This window comes from Mya arenaria, chromosome 3, assembly GCF_026914265.1.
Source record: "Mya arenaria isolate MELC-2E11 chromosome 3, ASM2691426v1".
Lineage (NCBI taxonomy): Eukaryota > Metazoa > Mollusca > Bivalvia > Myida > Myidae > Mya > Mya arenaria.
Window position 1 is genome coordinate 18,618,703 of NC_069124.1, and position 20,445 is coordinate 18,639,147.

At 33.6% G+C, this 20,445-nt stretch overlaps 1 protein-coding gene across 15 annotated transcripts in view; it reads right to left on the minus strand.

Annotated features, from left to right (window-relative positions):
* Window positions 1–1,338: 1,338 nt before the first annotated feature.
* The window catches only part of LOC128227845 (C-Jun-amino-terminal kinase-interacting protein 4-like), a 95,677-nt gene continuing 76,570 nt past the window's right edge, over window positions 1,339–20,445 (minus strand). For 13 of the 15 annotated variants that reach the window (XM_052938736.1, XM_052938741.1, XM_052938738.1 and 10 more), the window contains 3 exons: window positions 9,390–9,521; window positions 8,299–8,337; window positions 1,339–6,413 (listed from right to left, as the gene is read on the minus strand). In XM_052938736.1, coding sequence (XP_052794696.1) covers window positions 6,292–6,413; window positions 8,299–8,337; window positions 9,390–9,521 — 293 coding nt within the window. In that variant the 3' untranslated portion in view covers window positions 1,339–6,291. The remainder of the gene's footprint in view (window positions 6,414–8,298; window positions 8,338–9,389; window positions 9,522–20,445) is intronic. The other 2 variants (XM_052938742.1, XM_052938732.1) reach the window with 1 other exon arrangement.

Genomic DNA, 20,445 nt, shown 5'->3' on the forward strand with positions numbered 1-20,445 from the left:
CAGTTTCAGGTTATATTTTATTAGTACCTACATGGCCCTTCTCGGTGTTTAGGTAAGTACTGTTGTTCGTGCGCTTTGTCGCGAGAAATTTTGTTATCTTTTTTAACTGGAGAACGGTTTAAACAGGAAAATGAAATTTCAATGGAAGGTGTACTAGACCTGTAGACGACACCAATTGATTTGTGGTTCATAAATCAAGGTACCTTTGTCGGCCCACTGGCCCATGCACGACACGAAGAGTGCACGTGGGACTTCCTGTGCCTTTTTAATTTATCAATTCAACATTTTTTGTTTTGTTAAAATGTTTGAAGTCCTCAAACTTCCAGAATAACGTTAGTCAATGTTAAAAATTCCCGCTTAACTTTATAGTCGGCAGCTGGTGGAATTTCGACTTAGGCCAATAGATGGCTCTTAAGAGGTCAAGGTCACAGAAAATAGTTTATAACTAACTGTTTGCACTATTACTCAAAAACATTAGGACACAGGACAATAAAATTGCAGTGGAAGGTTTTACTTGATTACTAAATGACCCCTATTGTTTCCATGGTCAGTGGTCACAGTTAATGCTGATTTGAAAATCTTTTCCACACATTGTCTCGAGTACAGTTTGGATCATGACACGTTAGTGGTAGGATGCCCTTGACCAGTGGATTACTCCTATTGCTTTTCGGGTCAAAGGTTAAGGTAAGCTATGTTATTACCTTCGTATGAACAAGTATTTAGGAGGAGTTGATTTTACAACTTATAATTCAATGCTATGCATGGCAACCAGTAGATGAATCCTATTGCTTTTGGAGTCAGTAGGTCATGGTCAGAATTGATTAAAACAGGATCTTAAGTTATTACAGACTCAAACATGATTTGTAAAAGGACAAAGAACCGGCTTTGTTTTGAGGGTCAATTTGTCCGAGGACAGGGTCAGCCACTGCCAATGATTTTCTTTTGAGGTTACCTTAATTCCATCTATCATCTGGGTCTGACAAAGTAGCGCTGAGGGGCATACTGTTTTATTGAAAATGTCCTCAGTGACACCATGCTTTCATCATTGAAGTATGTGTAGTTTGTCCTTTTGGTTTTGAGATATGTGGGTGTCTCTCCCTCTCTGTTAAATGTCTATTAGGTCTAAACATTGTGCTTCTAAAGGGGTCTTCATTAAACATATAGCCACTGGGCTTGTCCCTGAAATGTCAATTGTTTTTTTCATGTTGAAGTTTTGGGCTTCTATCTTTAAAAGTATTATATTTGTAAGAGAAAGATTTGCAATTGACAAGATTTGAGTTGAATCATTATTAAAATGCAATTTTGTAAAAAAACATAAATAAATTGAAAACAAGAAAATTGAATGATTTCATTTCTTTATTTGTGTTATATCATACTGTAACAGCATATACATATATATAGCAATATTTACAATACATGATAGGCATTTACTGATAAATAACATGGATGCAGACATTTACTCACAACATTCGCGTAAAACAAATGCCTAAAGGAAATTATCTTGAATACACTAAACAAAGAAAGCTCTCACAAAAGGTTTCAGTAGGGACCTAATAAAAATATTATTTGTTTGGAATTTCCCTACCCATATTTTTTTTAAAAATGCACACATACTCCCCAAAAAGATGTACCACAATTAATACAATTGTTTTAAATACCTACCTTATGAGAAGATAGTTGATCACTGCAAATCTTTTAGGACCCACCAGTCATTTAATATTTGTGCATTTTCAGCTATTAAATACACAATTACAATCTTGTTATCAGTCATTAATATTTTCCATAAATGCATTATTAAGTAAGTAAAACCAAGGTTTACCACTCCAAATTTATATTCGTTATACATGTATATGTATTGATTTATAATACGAGTGTCACTTTAAATAAGGTAGGTTGTTTTTGTTGTTTTTTTACTTACATTATTCCCAAGGATCGGTTGGGAAGGGCCTAACTAACTTTATTTATGGTGAACTCTATAGACTATTGCCCTCTTTAACATAATATAAGGGTTTTTATCATACACTAGCAGGCAAAGGTGGCAGTTTCAGTAAGAGATGGTGAACAATAATCAGGATATATTCTAAGAACTTTTTAAAAGTCATGAAAGTCAATGTATTTCTATGACAGTCTGCCAACTATGATATATAACATAACTAGCAACTTCTACAACATTTGTAACATATTATGCAACACTGCAAAACTTTCATACAAACATACCGAAACAAATATCTTCGTAACATTTCTTAGCGCTATTATTTTCCTTTAAATTATCTATGCAGATTAAGCTATCTTTTTTACCCTGCATAACAAAAAAATAATCCATGTTTTTCTAGAACTACTTAAAACTTGAAAACGCTGTACTTTTTTTTGTAATATCTTCCATGACAATTTAATTATCTTCACCAATGTTCAGTTGACAACCAATACCAAAAAGCAATTATTTTCATTTCCTTTCTTTTCAATTAAGCTGGAAATATCTCTTAACAATACAATATAACACAGGAAATACAGAAATATGTCTCTATTTGATTTCATACAATGAAAAAGCTATTTTCAGACCAGAGAAAATATCTGTTTCAGAATCTCATCCCCAACCCAACCCGTCTTTAAAGCCTTCTTTTTTCATTTTTGAGTCTGCCCGCACCATATAATGGCTGCATTATCGCTTATCCAAAATCTTAAGCCTCTTATCAATACATTTTTTATTAGACAAACATTTGGCTTTGATGCTATGTCGATGTTATGTTATGCAGAACTCAGGGAGCAGTGCCAAAATTTAAATATAACTCATGTCTTTTTTATTTATGAAAAACTATCAGCCATCTGCATTCAGATGAAAATCTAAAAATATGTTTTGCCTGGCCTTTCGATGAATTATAAAAATCTAATTTCCATAACTGACATCTGCAATGTAACGGAAATATGATGTGGAAATGTCATACTCTGTGACTTTGATACCATATGGTATGCACATGTTTATTTCTAAGTAATCTGCTTACAAATAAGTTATTTCTTGTACAAGTACACTATGCATGTATTACAAACTTGTCAGACATGTAAAACAGTTTTACACAAGGATTAACATAACATTTAAAGCAATTTACATACAAACTCAGACCAATCAAAATTTGTTCTCTGCATCAACACTCAAACAGTCATTTATCAGGTTTTAAAATTACTTCAAATCAAATATATTTAAAACATGCAGCTCCATCAAAGTGATTGACAGGTAAGTAAAAGAGATTTTTTCTTCTTTTCTTTTTGATATTTCAGAAGAAAAAAATATATAATTTCTGCAAAATTATCAATTAAAAATTCATAACATATACAAGGGTTGTTCAGAAAGTTCACAGGATATTAACATATTGAATATTTACACAAATTTGAAAGGACGTCAAGACGTAACACTTGTGTCACATATTTTAGCCCCAAATTAACCAATCAATTTATATTGATGTAATCATACCATTTACATTATTCCTTTTTGATAGTTTTGATCGATGTGTCAAGTATACCAAGCTATTTGTAGATTGCTTTTAACATGATTTTCAAACAATTCAACCATATATTTTTTATGTTTAAATTCCTCAAACTTCCAGAACGGATGGCCCTTGTATCTGTTGAATATTAATATCAGTAGTGCAAATGCTTAGTGCTAATAAAAAGGTGGGTCGTTGATAAAATACAAATAAATAAAAAAATAATACAACTCGACAGAGTGACAATTAATATAAAATGAGAAAACACCAATAAATAATAGAACAGTTTCAAGTTTACATATGGTCTACAAAATTAATTAATATTAAATTTCATCAGACAAAAGAAATTTGAAAAAAGAATATACATAGACCGTACAAAAAATAAACGGAAATTATATTATTGCACGTAATCAAAGCCATTTAAAACAATTATGAAAACAAAAATAATCCCAGTACATAACAAATTTCTGATACTGGAATAAACTGGCTTCATTTGTATTGAACATTTAAAATAAATTTAGCTCAGTATAAAATAATTTATCTACAATTTTTATAATTTTTTCATGTAAGTAAGCATTTCTTTCAGGTATCAAGCTAGACATTAATTGAACAGGGACAAGTTTAGAAGGAATGGGGGATATTTTCTTGTCTTTTCTTGTTAAATAGGTAAAATTGAAAAAAATATGCCCCAATTCAAATTTCTTACATTTCCTGAAGAAGGAACAAAATACCTCTGTTTCCGTAAAATTGCAGTTGACAATAACAAATTTATTTCATCTCAGCAAATTTTCTCAATAAACTCAAATCAAGGCTTTGTAGAGCATGAACTAAAATAGAACCAATAGTAAAACACTCATAGAAACCCATCTTGATCACTAAAGTATGGTCATTAAAAGTTAATACAGCACTCTTAGAACGTCTCACATACAAGAAGTTCATTTATCAAGGTCAGTGCAAGACAGCTGTTACTTTGTCTATTTTAAAATGAAGTTAAGTCAGTTTTGTTGTGAGACCTCATATGTTCATCTCGGCATGGCTTTAGGACATGAAAATGCTCTTTGAATCATTCAAACACAGTACACAAAACATAGGACAATGTAACCTCGCACATAAATGTTCACATGAAGGTTCACACAAATGTTCACGACGAAAGCAAGGCTGTTCAGCAATCAGATGCATTATTCTAAACATCGAGGTTAGGTTGTAATGAATACAGCAATAAAAATGCATTATTCTAAACAAGGTTAGATTGTAATGGAATACAACAATAAAAATTTAACAGCATGAACAGTAACCCAAAGAAAGCATCTTCCATTCAAAGAGGTTATAATATTTTTCATAAGTATGGCATAAAAGTTATTTCGTCTTCTTGGTTGAAAAAAATGTAACATGTTGCCGTTTATTGAATTATAGTATATTTCTTGACTAAAAGTACAGAACTATTCCAGAAATGGAAACTAACCTAAGTTTTCCTTAAACCATAAACATTTACATAATCGTTTTCCAAACAAACTCATATAAGAATAAAACTAAGTGGGCAAAAATGTCGTGCTTATTTTAAAAGATGTGACACACACAATAATTTATTGTCAATCTCAGATCTTAATTACAGTTCAGACACAGAATCAGCCCACCATTCCACATTAAATGCCATAAAATCTAATGAAAAAAGTTATTTTAGAGATTTTATGTAATATTCGTGGCAAAAAACTATTTGTCAAATAGATATTAAGACAGCTACTATAATGACTTCACCTAGTTTACCTCACTGTTTTTTTATGTGTTGCCTTTTTTTGCATTTGATACCAAAAATGTGATGAAAAAATATTGATCATCAACAGCATGAAATGATAGCAGTAACTTTAAACTGTAATGGACTTTCAAGCGAGATTCAGTAAATGGACATTGAAATCTACAGAAAGCCTATTTACAATGTTCAAAACAAGCTCTTTAGACTAGAGTTCTTTTACAGAAATTACAACAAAAATGGGGAAAAATAACGGAGTATCAATATACAACTCTATTTTGACTAGGTTACATTGTATATTGTATCCCAAACTAGAATTCCGCAATTTGGGCTAATCTGTGGTAACGGTCACCCTGACCTTGACCATCAACCTATTGACCCACAAATCAAAAGGGGTCATCCACTGACCTTGTCCAATAAGAAAACCAACTTTGAAGTTGTTTGACAGCTATTGATCGGAATTGTTAAGTGTGACGTCATCGATGACACAGTGACTGATGATGACGACCAACAAAGTAATCTCCATGTACTAGTCATGCTACGCAGGAAAAACTGGCTAGTTAAAAACCATTCCTCAGATTATCATGATCATAGTTGATCTCCATAATATCAATTTTCATAAATGTATGTCATCAACTGTTGCCATTAGCGCTAAATGCGATACTGAACGAAAAGCTGATTTCTAAAAAAAAGTTCCTTGGTGTTGCGCTTATTACACATGCCATTATAGCAAACAACACTTATTCAAATGCGATTAAAACATTATTAAATCTCTTTGAGACTTTTTAGCAAGGTTTGTATGAATATCAAGTATCTACCCCTAACTTGCTAATTCTTCCTATTCACAAAGACAAAATAAAATAAAGCAAAACTTATGATAAGTTACTTCAACTTTTACTACATGGATTGCTGGCTGAATGGATCTAACCAAAAAGTGGGGGCATATAGATGCTTGCCACCCCTCTAAACCAATTCCCAAGTGAATGTGGTAGCCTTTATGACATCATTTTATACACAGTAGCCTCCCATGGGCTGTGCTGGGTTGCCTCCCTTTGGCCCCTGTTATCACTCCGGAGAGCCCACCTCCCACACTATCAAGTGGCTTCGCTCCCCCTTGCTCAGCGAGGTTTTCTCCTCCTTCTCCTCCCCTGTATCACCACCAAGAATGGCATCATCATCTCCATCCCCTGAAAATAGAATGACACATTAGTCCCTTTCCTGGGAAAATAAACTTTACTCTCAAGTCTGTCCCCTTGGTAGAAACAAGTACTTATATAATTTTTGAGAGGCCATTAGGAAGTGCCAGAGAAAGGTACTTTAACCCATAACCTCTTATTTGAGAGGCGGACACCTTAACCACTATTTATAGACCATATAATTGACATAGTTAAATATGATGTCTTTTTGTCGAGGTGACAGAAATAATAAGATGTTCTGCAAAATAACCAAAACAATGAATTTTTTATTCATTGTTTTGGTTATTTTGCAGAACATCTTATGTACAATATAAAATTGAGATAATTTTTTTTGCACTTTTATGTTGAAATTATTAATTCTTTATAAAGTCTTATAATGATAGCTATTTTTAAAATTTACTCCAAAATGTAATTATTATGGACAGAAATATGAAAGAAAATACTATAATTTATGATATATCAATTCTCCAAATTGCCAATAGACAAACTTGGCTCAAAAGCAATTGACCGTAAAACCCTTGTTATAGAAGAACAATAATGTATAACAATAGGATGTCAATATTCATACATTCATTCCATTTTCCATAACAGCTTATGCAAGAGAAGAATGAAAGTTATGTCAGAGAAAAGAGTGAAACACTTCATTACATGAGGGTTAGACATCAGCATACATCATAGCCCGTAAACAGGACCGTTTCCAGAACAGGAAAGCTCGCAGACAATGGAGACTGAGAAGGCTGAATTATGCATGAGATCGGAAAAAATATGACCAGGGAACATCAGGCCGTTGTCACTGGCGATCTCATACCCATCTGCATACTACATTGAAATGGACAGTTTCAGAATTGCCTATGTATTTATGACTTGAGGCTAAGAGAGTTCTTGGAAATATATTATGGGTTTCTGACACAAACATGCTCATTTATCATGTAATAACATTGACGCGTAAATATGTCAAGCCCAAATATTACCTTTAAGATACCAACAATCTTTATTTAATGGTACACTTAATTAATAAATATGTAGTTATGATCACTTTTCTTGGGATAAAATAAAACAAACTGAAATGCGGCATTTGAAGCAACAGAGTTCCTAAATGAAATTGTGTTGTGTTTTTTAAATTAATAACAAAATACTATCTTTTTTTAAGAAGTTTTGAAAATTTTGTTCATTCCCTGTATACTTTTTATTTAAAGCTGCACTCTCAGATTGACCGTTTGACAACATTTTTATTTTTTGTCTTGGAATGAGTTATTCATATTTACGTTCAAAAATTGCTATTTTGTGGCTAAAAGCGTTTTTAACTAAAGTAAGTTTTTCGGCAGTCATCTAAATATTTGAAATTTGTTCTATTGTGAGTTATCTTATATGATTGAATTGATACCAAATTCAGCTGATTCTGAGACAGAAAAAAACAATGTCAAAGCTGTCAAACCGTGAGATAGCACTTATAAGAAGATATTTGAAAAAGCGGTCACTAGTGAAAACACATGTATGCAACCTTGGATCAAATTGCAGATGTTTTACATAATTTATTCCTCCAACATTCAAGTCATTTCCAATGCAGATCTTGTTCTTAAAAAAAAGCTTTAACATCAATTATTTATTCATACGGGGATACATTAAGTTGAATCAGTTTCAAATTTCCCCTTAAAAAAGCAAAAAAAAAAAGGAATAAAAAAGAGAAGAATTCTCATAAATGAGAATGTTCAAATGCATTGCAATTTATATTAAGACAGAAGTTCCTATGAAGTATGGCATTTTGATGCAAAAGTCACAAGCCGCATTCTTCATAGTCTTTATTTTATGCAAGGAATTGCTATAATGGATAAATTTATTATTCAACAGACTGGGAATATTCCACAGAATAAAATACCTAATATCCGTCTCGCTTTAGGAATCCGCAAATTGAAAACTGCAAAATTGTATCGTTATGAGACCATTTTGAGACGACAACATATTTGCAAAATAGAAAGATTTCAAATTTGACTTTTCCTAGAACAAACATATTTTTTCTATTTCTAGGTGTTTTTGCTGTTTTGTTTACGCAACAAAACAGGGTTATATTGTGTACTTTAAGGAAGATGGCAGAACTAAAAGTAAAATTAAATTAAAACTTTAATCTTAGCGAATTTAAAAGACTCATGGTAAATAAACATTAAAAAATAATATCAAGGACACAATCTAAAACCTGTGAACAGCATTATGACAAACTTAAAATGCTTTCATTTTGCAGAATTGAAACCCTAACTAATTTTTGTAATCAAAGTCCATTCATTCCAGTGATTACCCCATAAATAGAAATTGCCTTATTGTCCTCACTTTCCACACACAATTTAGACAAATGCAGGATTATTTTATTAAGCTGACTTTCATGCCGATTTCCAAACAAATGATATATTATCACTGCTTCAAACAGTAAGAATATCAATATATTTTCACTGTTTTGAAATTTAACCCAAATCTCACGTCCATATCAAACATCAGCACAGGGCTGGGATACGTATATTTTCAACGACATCATTTTCAAAATGACACTTTGTTTGCTTGCAGTTTGGCACACTTTTATAAAAAACTATTATAAAATGTCAATGCTCCTCCATTCTTTCTCGGTCAATCTACTGCTGGGGCATCACTCAACATATATGTTAACCAGAGTTACTCCCCTTACATGTGCTCGTGGTCATGGTGAATACATGTGCCAAGTTTCATGTTAATATCGTGAACTGAGAAAAAGTCGAATCACCCCAGAGGCCAAGACAACACGGCAGCCACTGAAGCAGACATGGACACCAACCCCATGATAATACCTTGACTTTTTTTCTTCGAAAACCCCACAGACGATATATACATACAATATAATTGCACACAAATCAATTTTTAAACCACACACCACATAGAGATCCCAACTAACCAGTGTTAAAATTCAAAACTACTTATATACTATACAGTAGAGTGATCATATACCTATTCTAAAGTCTACATATCCCTCGCCTCCGGACAGTACCAGACGGGAACCATCGTCGGTAGGGCTCTCCATCTCCTCCGCCTGCCTGTCCACGTTGTATGACGCTTGACTCAGACCCTTTCTCTTCTTGCCTGAAAATAAAATAAAAGGTGACATTTAAACATGTTTGTTTTTTGGCAATATATTAAACCTACGTCTGTACACTAGACAATGAAAACTAGTCTTTGATATTAGTACAACCCCTTGATCATTTGTTTATACCAATTTATTTTAGCTTGATTGTGTTGAAAGCTGATAGCTTATAAGATTACTTTTGAGTTGTTTCCTGGGCAGAAACCGGTACCGTGTCCTTTTTGAGAGGCCATGAGAAAGTACCCCTGGTGGGGTTCGAACCGACAACCACCTGGGTGAGAGGCAGACACCTATACCACTAGACCAATCTCACCCTTGCATTGATCATTCATAGTTTTAATAAGGAAATCAAGATGTTTGGCACTAGCTCCGCCTACAATATTTTATCAATTAACTAAGAACATGATATTATGATAAAACTAATGGACTTAGATGAGCAATGAAATTAAAATAACTTTTTCAATATAGTCAAAATAACTTTTTCCGGAAAGAAAGCTGCCTAGTTCAGATGAAACCAAAATGAAAATCTGAATCCTATTTCTAAGAGCTTTTATAAAACTAAACAACATTTTATTCAACTTCTTTCATCCAAAAAACAAGGGTAAACAAGAGGGCCAAATGGCCCTGAATCGCTCACCTGTCATATATTGCACATTCTTCCATTATATACAAATATTGAAAACCTAAGCCTATGAACACGGGGCGTGGCCAATTTTGACCCAAGGGCTAAAGTTTGACCAATCTTAATAGTGGTCCGATAAACAATGCTTCATACCAAATATCTAAGGCCTTCGCCTTTTGGTTTCGGAGAAGATTTTTTAAGTTTTCATCATATACATATATAAGGAAACCCATGACCGCCCGGGTGGGGCCATTTTTTGACCCCAGGGCCAAAGATTGAACAATATTGGTACAAGTCAACTAGATGATATATCATGCCAAATATCTAAGCTCTTGTCACTACTTGATTCTACGTGTGTATCTATATATGTATATTTGTTATTAATTGTTGTATGTGGCCCATATTGAAAATTGGTATGTGTACTAAATATGTTATCCAGTTTAAATTAAGACGTTACTTGTCTTTGTGAGTGCGGAGAAGATTTTTTTAAGTTTTCACTATAACACATATAGAGAAAACCCATCAGCCCCGGGGTGTGGCCAATTTTGACCCCAGGGCCATAATTTGAACAAACTTTGTAGAGGTCCACTAGACGATGAATCATGCCAAATATCTAAGCTCTAAGCCACGTAAGTTCAGAGGAGATGATTTTTGAAGTTTTCACTATAAACATATAGAGAAAACCCATGACCCCCAAGGGGGCGGGGCCAATTTTGACCCCAAGGCCATAATTTGAACAATCTTTGTAGAGGTCCACTAGACGAAGAATCATGCCAAATATCTAAGCTCTAGTCCAAGTAAGTTCAGAGGAGAAGATTTTTGAAGTTTTAACTATAAACATATAGAGAATACCCTAACCCCCCGGGGCGGGGCCAATTTTGACCCCAAGGCCATAATTTGAACAATCTTTGTAGAGGTCCACTAGACGATGAATCATGCCAAATATCTAAGCTCTAAGCCTCGTAAGTTCAGAGGAGATTTTTGATTTTTTTTACTATAAACATATAGAGAAAACCCATGACCCCCCCGGGGCGGGGCTAATTTTGACCCCAAGGCCATAATTTGAACAATCTTTGTAAAGGTCCACTAGACGATGAATCATGCTAAATATCTAAGCTCCAGTCCAGGTAAGTTAAGAGAAGATTTTTGAAGTTTTACCTATAAACATATCAAGTATACCCATGACCCCCCGGGGTGGGGCCAATTTTGACCCCAAGGCCATAATTTGAACAATCTTTGTAGAGGTCCACTAGACGATGAATCATGCCAAATATCTAAGCTCTAGGCCAAGTAAGTCCAGAGGAAAAGATTTTTTAAGTTTTCACTATAAACATATAGAGAAAACCCATGACCCCCCGGGGCGGGGCCAATTTTGACCCAAGGGCCATAATTTGAACAATCTTGGTAGAGGACCATTTGGTGATCCTACCTACCATATATCAACGGCCTAAGCCTTGTGGTTTGGGAGAAGAAGATTTTTAAAGTTTTTCCTTTTGGTTGCCATGGCAACCAGAGTTCTGCATGGAATTGAATTCTTTGAACAACTTTGATAGAAGACCACCCAAGGAACATCCCTATGAAGTTTTATTAATATTGGCCCAGCGGTTAAGGAGGAGATGTCTTTTAAGTAAATTGTTGACGGACGCCGCACGACGGACAAAAGGTGATCACAAAAGCTCACCTTGTCACAAAGTGACAGGTGAGCTAAAAACATAAAAGAAGCAATTTTTTCCAATGTTGTTTCTTTGATAGCTCCAGTTAATGAAGTATTATAAAGAAGCAGCATCCTTATTCTGTCTGAGCTGCCCACTAATCTGTTACTTAATTTTTCACAGAGATGACGGCAAAAAAGGATTTATGTTGCTTCTTTCTTATTAAAGGACAAATATTGCTTTCTTAAGACAAGTCTTATAAATAATCAGCTTTTGCCTATAATTGTCAATATTCAGTCTTAGATGTTGAAGACTTTGTAGTGATAATTAATAAGAAATAAGATGAGTACAATTCTTTGATAATGTTTTTCAAAGACTTCAATGTCTTTCAGATCTGCTCATCAGAGTAGTTCCATAAATCCTGAAAAAGGACTGTTATTTTTCTGATGAGAAATGACCATTTGGAATAGAAGTAACAGTAGTCTAAAATGATAGATGTTCAATACGAGATTCTTCTTATCCTAATATAATCATGAAGGATTTAACATCGTTGTGAGGTCATACAAACTGTCAACTAAGGGCCCCAATTTGCATTTTGCACTAATGTCATTTAGCAAAGTTTTGATAGCGGTACTTCCTCAGCATGATTCTGTTCTTACAGATTAGAGACTTTTCATCAAATAATACACGTTGACGCGCAAATTATGAAATTTGATTGGCTAATGCATGGGCAAAGTTTTGCATTGATCATCACTATTGATTGGTGGATGTCTTTAATTAAGAATCGCCATATCAATGAGGTAAAAAAAAGTATTACAGTTTGAAGAAATTTCATTTACAAATGGTATTTCATAAAGTCAAGTCATCACTTTTCTTTAAACGGGCAGCCGACAGTAAGCTGTGTAAATGTCCGCAGTGTGGTGTAGAGTTTATTTACAACATTGGCATTACAAGCATGCAGAACCATCTCCAACCAACTCCAAAAAAGCAGCCCAGGTAGCCCCTAGTAAAGATTTTTAAAATTGGAAGCTTCTGTCAAGTTTTGCTCAGTTTACTATCATTGAGTGTTGCACAATATGCTGATTTCATGATGTGATAATTTTTTACATGTTTATTATTTCGCATGCACTGTATTTGTAGTGAGATATATTTGTGTATGTAAATGAAATATAAAGGACAAACCACAAATTAAAAGAATGAAACATTTTGTTTTCTTTTTATTAATCTTTCTGATGTAGTACTCGATCGGAAGATTATCCGAGTACTCGAGTACCAATTTTACTACTCATTGCCATCCCTAATATATTTATTTGATGGGTATGGTTGCAGCTTTAACTTCATATAGATAATATAAATTGACAAGCGCAGCTGCCAACACAATTGTACTTGCCAAGATTATAGATGAAATGACAAAACCTGAAGATGACAAAATAGCTTGAAAGGAGTGTTTTTTCTTAAAAACAGACCCAGCTGCACTTAATATGACAACAGGATCACTGCTGGCATGTTTCTCTTTGCAAGATTTTTTAGGACACTTATAATGTTTACCCAGAGATGACAGATTCTATTTAAAGAACAAAATTACCAAAGTTATATTATTAAGTCACGCTATTTGTTCCTTCAGTTCTATATTAAGTTAGCGGTCATTTGTCTGACATCTACAGAAAATCAGCAAATAGAATTGTTGGCTTAAATAAATGGGGTTTGTTTATTTAAATGAGCAGATTTATTCATGTTATTTTGCTTTGAATGTCAAGGATTTTCTCGGTAAATTGCAAGATTATGTTTTGTCTTTGTTCCATCTCGATTTATTATTGATATTAAGGATATAACAAATAACGAAAAAGCCTTTAAATAAAGCATGCAGTTTCTATATCAAAATTCAATTAAAAATAGAAAATGATTTGCAGCCTACTTTGGTTCTGTATTCAATTAATTAAAGGCAAAATTGCTCAATGTCCACTTAAAATGTTCAGTACAATTTCTCAACTAATGGCTTAGAATTGCTCAATTAAATCAGTAATTGTTTACAAAGAATTTAGACAAGAGCACTATAACTTTAAAGCTGCACTCTCACAGATTGACAGAATTGAAAACTTTTTTGTTTTGTGCAAATGTCTGGATAATAGCAATTTATTTCTTTTATAAAATTTAAGTTTTATGGCTAAAAGCGTTAACAGGCCTTAATGTACATACCATTGTAAATAGTGAGGTGAATGTCAAGAAACACTATGCAAACGCTCCACATTTTTCATTGAATCATTAATATGACTTGAGGGTACGTCAATATGGGAAGTTAAGTTCAACCATTTTATTTCATTACAGTAAAATACAGCCAAAGGATATTCTGTGTCATTTTAGGAACATCTATTTGGGTAGTAATTTGCATATATTTTCTTTCAGGCCCCTCACAAACTGGTTTGACTCTCAGATTCACTGAAATGCCCTTGTCAGTTATTATTGTCTCTAGACACTTTGTTAGACGAATGACATCTTTCATTGGATTTCTGGGCAAAATTGCAAGAAAGACAGCTATGTGCATGTACGAGGGCCATTCAAAGAAGGTGTAAAAAGTGCAAACCAGGAACGTCCTTCATAAAACAAACAAAAAACAGCCTTCATAAAACAAACAAGGAACAGACTTCATAAAACAAACAAATAAACAAGGCACAGCCTTCAAAAAACAATCAAGGCACAGCCTTCATAAAACAAACAAGAAATAACCTTCATAAAACAAACAAGGCACACTCTGCCTTCATAAAACAAACAAAGAACAGCCTTCATAAAACAAACAAAGAACAGCCTTCATAAAACAAACAAGAAACAACCTTTGAAACTGTGTACAACAATCTTGTACAACATGTAGTTAAAAAAACTAAAAATTGGCCATTTATTGAAGTAATCATGAGAAATTCCACACAATGTAAAATAACTTGTGAAAATGCTAGGAAGACAGATTGGTCCCAATGGGATCTATAAAATGGTCTTAATAAAGACATACCAGAGAATTCTTGAATGGAAATTCTTATTAACAATTATTAAAAAAACAGCGCTAAGGAGTAGTTCGCATTTATATTTGCTTAACTAAACTGTTAAGTTGTAATTAGCTGGAAACAACCTGGCTGCCAACTAGTAGTGCCGATAGTAAAGTGATGCCAAAATGAATATGTATGTTCACAGAGTTGGTTCCAAATTAAGTCTCTATACAATTAAGAGCATGCCCAATCTGCGAAACTCAACAGCAGAATCGCAGAGTGAACAGCAAAGTGTAGTCTAATTTTTTCAGTTACAAAACAATTATAGGCTTTGTTATGCATGCTTGTATTGGCTCTTAGGCAAAATGTGTACCAAGTTTCATTTGAATATCTTTAAAGATTTTTTAATATTTTTGCACCACGAAAATGCTTAAGCTGACAGCATAAATGCAGCAACAGTTGACGACACTACACATGCCAGTCTATGACAATAATATTAAAGGCGAAAAACAGCCTAGCAAATTAAATCTGAAATAAACAAAACATTTTGGTGATCACTTTTTTCTAAATAAAGTCATGAATGCAAACATTAAGTTTTATCTCTCAATTGATTTTTGTAATGTTGTGTCTTTATGTATTTACAGTGGAAACATTCCTGCAAAACATCTTAAAATGCCTCTGGATGATAAAGTCAGCTGACATCAAGACTCGTTATCTATCTGAACATTATATATTGAAGTAACTTGTTTTCCCAAAGGAATAATGTAATTTCTGTTCAAACAAATCTTGCGAAGTCTGAAGCAAAAAGCCCAATACAGTCAAGGAATCATTCCATCATTTTGGCAATCAAAGGACTGGTCTGTCACATAACGAGTTAGAGTTTCGTCGGAAGATTCAATAACGCTCTATGAGATGTAAATAAAGAAGAAGATAGAACATTTTTTGTTCTATCCGTCAATATCGCTATGGTCGATGATTTTTTTTCATGTAATGAAATTGAGGGAATTTATCTCTGATAACTGTTATCTCATACACCGCAGGCTCAATTATGGAGGATAATGTTGGCTCTTCCCCGTAATGACCATAACATCAGTGATTCAAAACCACAGCAAAGGAATACACAGAGTTCCTAATGGAGAATTGTTGTGATTGTTTGCTATATCTTGTTCATCAACCAAGTCTCTAAAAGGAACTCCGAGAAACGAACAAGATCGGCGGGTTATCGTCAATCTACAAGACCTGTAAAAGGAAGTGGAAGGAACGAACAAGATCCACGGGGTATCATGGGTAATTTGCTCTTATATTGCAGGATGTGAATTGTTGATTCCCAGCCTCATTGTCCATTCTGCTGTGAAATGAACCATATAAATGTTACAGACCTTTTTGCATATTTTAGTCGAATTTGCTGCTTTTAATGCGGTGCAATTAAGCAATAGAAAAATAATTCTTAAATTCTCATTCAAATTTGAACTAAGAATACAAGACTATTGCTAGAAGCAATGGATGCTCCCATAACGCCCATTTTGTTTTAAAATACAGAAGCTGTAATACAATGTGCTGGAGGAAGGTGTAAATGGTTAAATGCAGCATTAATTTACCAAGTTGAAAAAAATCATAATAAGCAAAGATATGGGCACGTTTGAGAAATAAATTGTAAAGTAAACTTCAAGCAATAAAGAAAAAAAGCAGCAATTGAAATTCACAAATATCAGTAGAAACATTGGGTGATAGCATGTCAATATGGATCTTCAAACATTGTCATTGCCATCTATCTATACATCAAATTTCATTTGTATCCATTTATAACATTCCAAGATATGGTCCAGACCTTTTTTTAAGCACCCATTATGGAAAACTATCAGGTAAAGGGGAGATAACTAAATAAATATGCAGGATAGAATTATGACTCTTGGGTAATTCACCTTTTCTTAATGCTATCTAACTACATTTTTAAGTTTCAATTCAATCCATTTAGAACCTACAGACAGGCGCCATTATAAACAAATATCAGGTTACAGAAGGTAAAGGGGAGATTTTTTAAAAATGAATGCAGGGCAGGGTTATGGTTCTTGTGTACTGCAAGAGCATACAGAAAGACAGACAGACAGACAAACCAGCAACGAAATGCTGTTCTCTTCCGGGAGCATAAAAATTCAATACGGTTTGGATGGGCAGATTTTATTTTTTTAAATTAAACAGCATCAATGTGAGAGACTGATTGAAATATATATATAAATATTTGGCACTCAGATTCCTGGATGTCTGAAAACGTTCTTGCTTGGGTCGAATTTTGTCATATAAAAAAATAATAAGGCATAGGGAAACAGAGTTGGCTGGGCTGCCGCCAGGCCTGGATGTGAATCGAAGGATCATATTTCTCTAACTGGAAAAACATCTAAAGTACAATGTCTGCTCCTGCTCCTGTCATATACTAAATTCTTCAGACTCTCATTTTTTTTTTAAATTGCACAGCACTCTTAGAGAAAGGAGCTATTTTGTTATCTCATTATCATGTTTATGGAAAAGTGCATTCCATATTAATGTCATTAAAATGCTTTTGGAGAGACTTATTTTAATACCTGAGAATTCTCGCCTTAAATAACTTGTTGAAAATAGTGTTGTGTAACCTTCTACACAAAGGAAAAGCTATATATTAATGTTGGCAGCAGGTGCTCTGTTATCAAAATGGTGACCAACACCACATTACCAAAAAATTGTCACATGCATAATACTTAATGCCTTGTTGTCAATAAAACTCTTTCAGGTTATAGGTGAGGTTGAGGATTGTTTAGAAATAATATTCATGCACATCTACAGGGCAATACTGTATATGTCCTATTAAAACTGAACACCCTAATAGACTCACTCATGGTCTTTGTGTGGGTCTTTTTTCCGAATCTGTGCCATGAATAATGTTTCCCTTAACATTAAGCTCCAAAAAAAAGCGATAAATTCCTACACCCACCATTATTGCGGGCATTTGCTGACTTCATGCATACACAGAAAAACCATACCCTTAGGTGTACATAATGACAGACGCAATTAAATTGCAGGAAGTTGTGTAGTGATATATTAAAGCCATGTATACAATGGACCATTGATATGTTTACTGCTGATGATGCAGCCGATACTGATCTTTATTTCCATTCAGAGCTCATCGATCATTTTTATCGAAAACAACCTCGGATGTGTGCCGGTACATCAGTAAAGTAGTTTGTAAAAATTTAAATTATATTATTAATTAAATATAGTGTTTTAGCTTGTATTTGTAGATCCAAGTTTAAATCGATTGCCAGTGAAGTGCATTATTGAAAACATTATTAAGATTCCGCAAGAGTCAAGTCCTTAAGTTAAATAACTGCTAAATTGGAAATATTACGCGATCTACTTGCAGCTTAGTCTAAGTGTAGAGATTTCTGACTTTGTAAACCTTCAATATACATCTGAGGTTGTTTTTGATAAAAATGGCCGAGGAGTTCCGAATGCGTTATTTCATGTTTTAACACTAATTAAACGGATTTTAAAATACTTGTTGAATGGGGAAAAATGGTTCTTTTTAAGTATGCACGGTTCTCAAGAAGACTTGAGCATTAAAAAGGACATATATAGTGCCAATAAAGACATAAAAGGCCATTTTATTTTCTCATGATCCCATTATCTGCAAAGTGTGTATCATGTATAGCGTCCATCACCAATTACTTATAGCCATCTCCGGACAGATTTGATCAATCTCTGAAATGAAATAATTCAGTTTTCTTTAATGGCCAGACAGTGAGGGCAATGAATTTTGGACAATTGCATCGGAAGAATGCTGTTGGGCTTATTTTCTTTGTTTTATATTTCCTTCTGTGAGCTCTAAAAGGGGAAACGATGCTTTATTATATTTTGACCAGACCACTTTAGAACAGAGACTTCATTATGGATTGTTCCCACGCGAAATAAGTAATTCTGATTTACGTTTTCCGTATACAATGTGTACCAGGAACTTAAAATGAAATGGCTCGATACCAGACGGAAGTGTATTTCAGATCACATTTTGGCACCTACAATTGTTTTTCAGAAATATTCAGAATCAAAAGAATGTTGGTTGTCTGTCATTTATTAAACCATTCAGTTAACCAGGACAAATTTTAAAGACCAATCAGAGCGGAGCAAATAAGGGTCAAATTCATGTCATGTTTGTTGCCTTGCAACTCTATCAACATAAATGTCCATTTCAAGGAAGCCAGCAAAAGATATGTGAACAATCAAGGAAAAAAAACAACTTAAACCTCTAATACCATAGATAGGACGCAGTGAAAATTGTCAAAACAGAAAGCCACGTTGTTTGTTTACAGTGCAGATTTTTTTATGGATCGTGAAAATGGCAATGGTTATTGTAAACAATTATAATACAATGTAAATAAATGTTTGTTTGTTTGTTTAACAGAATCGTCAGATGAAAATATGCTGTTGTTGCATGATTATATGGCTTTATGTATTTCTGTGGAGTATAGTTTTATTAAATCAGAAAGCAGATGCATCCAAATAAAGTTCATGACAAAAATATGACTTTTTTTGGTGTGCAAAAACAGTCATGCATGAATGACCATATTTGCATGAATTGCGAACAAGACACTACTAAGTAAAAGTTATTTTGCCCACAACAAAAGATATTGACTGTTTTTTACCATGTGGGCAAAAGTGACATTCAAAACTAGGGCAGTACAGGTGAAAAGCATTGTAATTTATCTGCATGCTAGCTTTTTAACTTTTAATCTCCGCCTACATAATATTAACCTTTCGAAATGGGAGTTGATTTAATAGCTGGAAACAATTAATTTAAGGAAACGCTCTCAAATTTTGTTTAATACAAATATCAATATTGCAATCAATAGCAACAATGGAGATAATATTGTGATAAGAGAGTCATATCAATACCAGGAAATAATACATAAAATTCAGATCTTCTCATTCTTTAACATTGAGTGATATATTTCTGTAAATTTCAAAATGGAAGACAAACTTCCTACTTCCACTTCCTGTTTTAACTTTATTATAGGTCTTCAACGATATATTTCTATCTCTTTTATTCTCAAGCAAATTTACACTTCATCATAGTATGACGAGAAAGATTCTTGCATGAAAAAGGCTTTTTTATTCCATAAATAAATTAATATGGCAAATGTGATTTCCTCTGAGAATATACGTGATTGTAACAGAATTGACCGAGCAAGATGGCCAGACAGATATGAATAATGAACAAATGTGGATTCTCCGTGTTTTAGTTATACACTTTCTTTTTTATTTGGGAGGACTGACATATTGGTGAATGCCAAGGTTACTCATCCATAAGTCAATGTTAATCCCAAAATAGACAGTCATCTGTCGAAGTCATTCCGTTTTTCTTTTATTGTCATAAATTTGTTGTTTTTCTTTCTGAGTCGAATATAAAATTCGCAAAAATAATGACCACTCAAAAATTTATACTATACGTTCTAACCAATTGCAATCATCTCGGGGATATATTCTAATTTACATGGAAAATTATACAAGATAGAAATCAGTCAACTTCAAAGTAAATCTATTGCCAATGTTACAGTTCGCTAGACCTGATACATAAATCGTGGCTGGTTTAAGTCAATCTAACGCTTGTGTTGAAGTGGCATTAATCGCAGCTGGTCAATAAGGACAT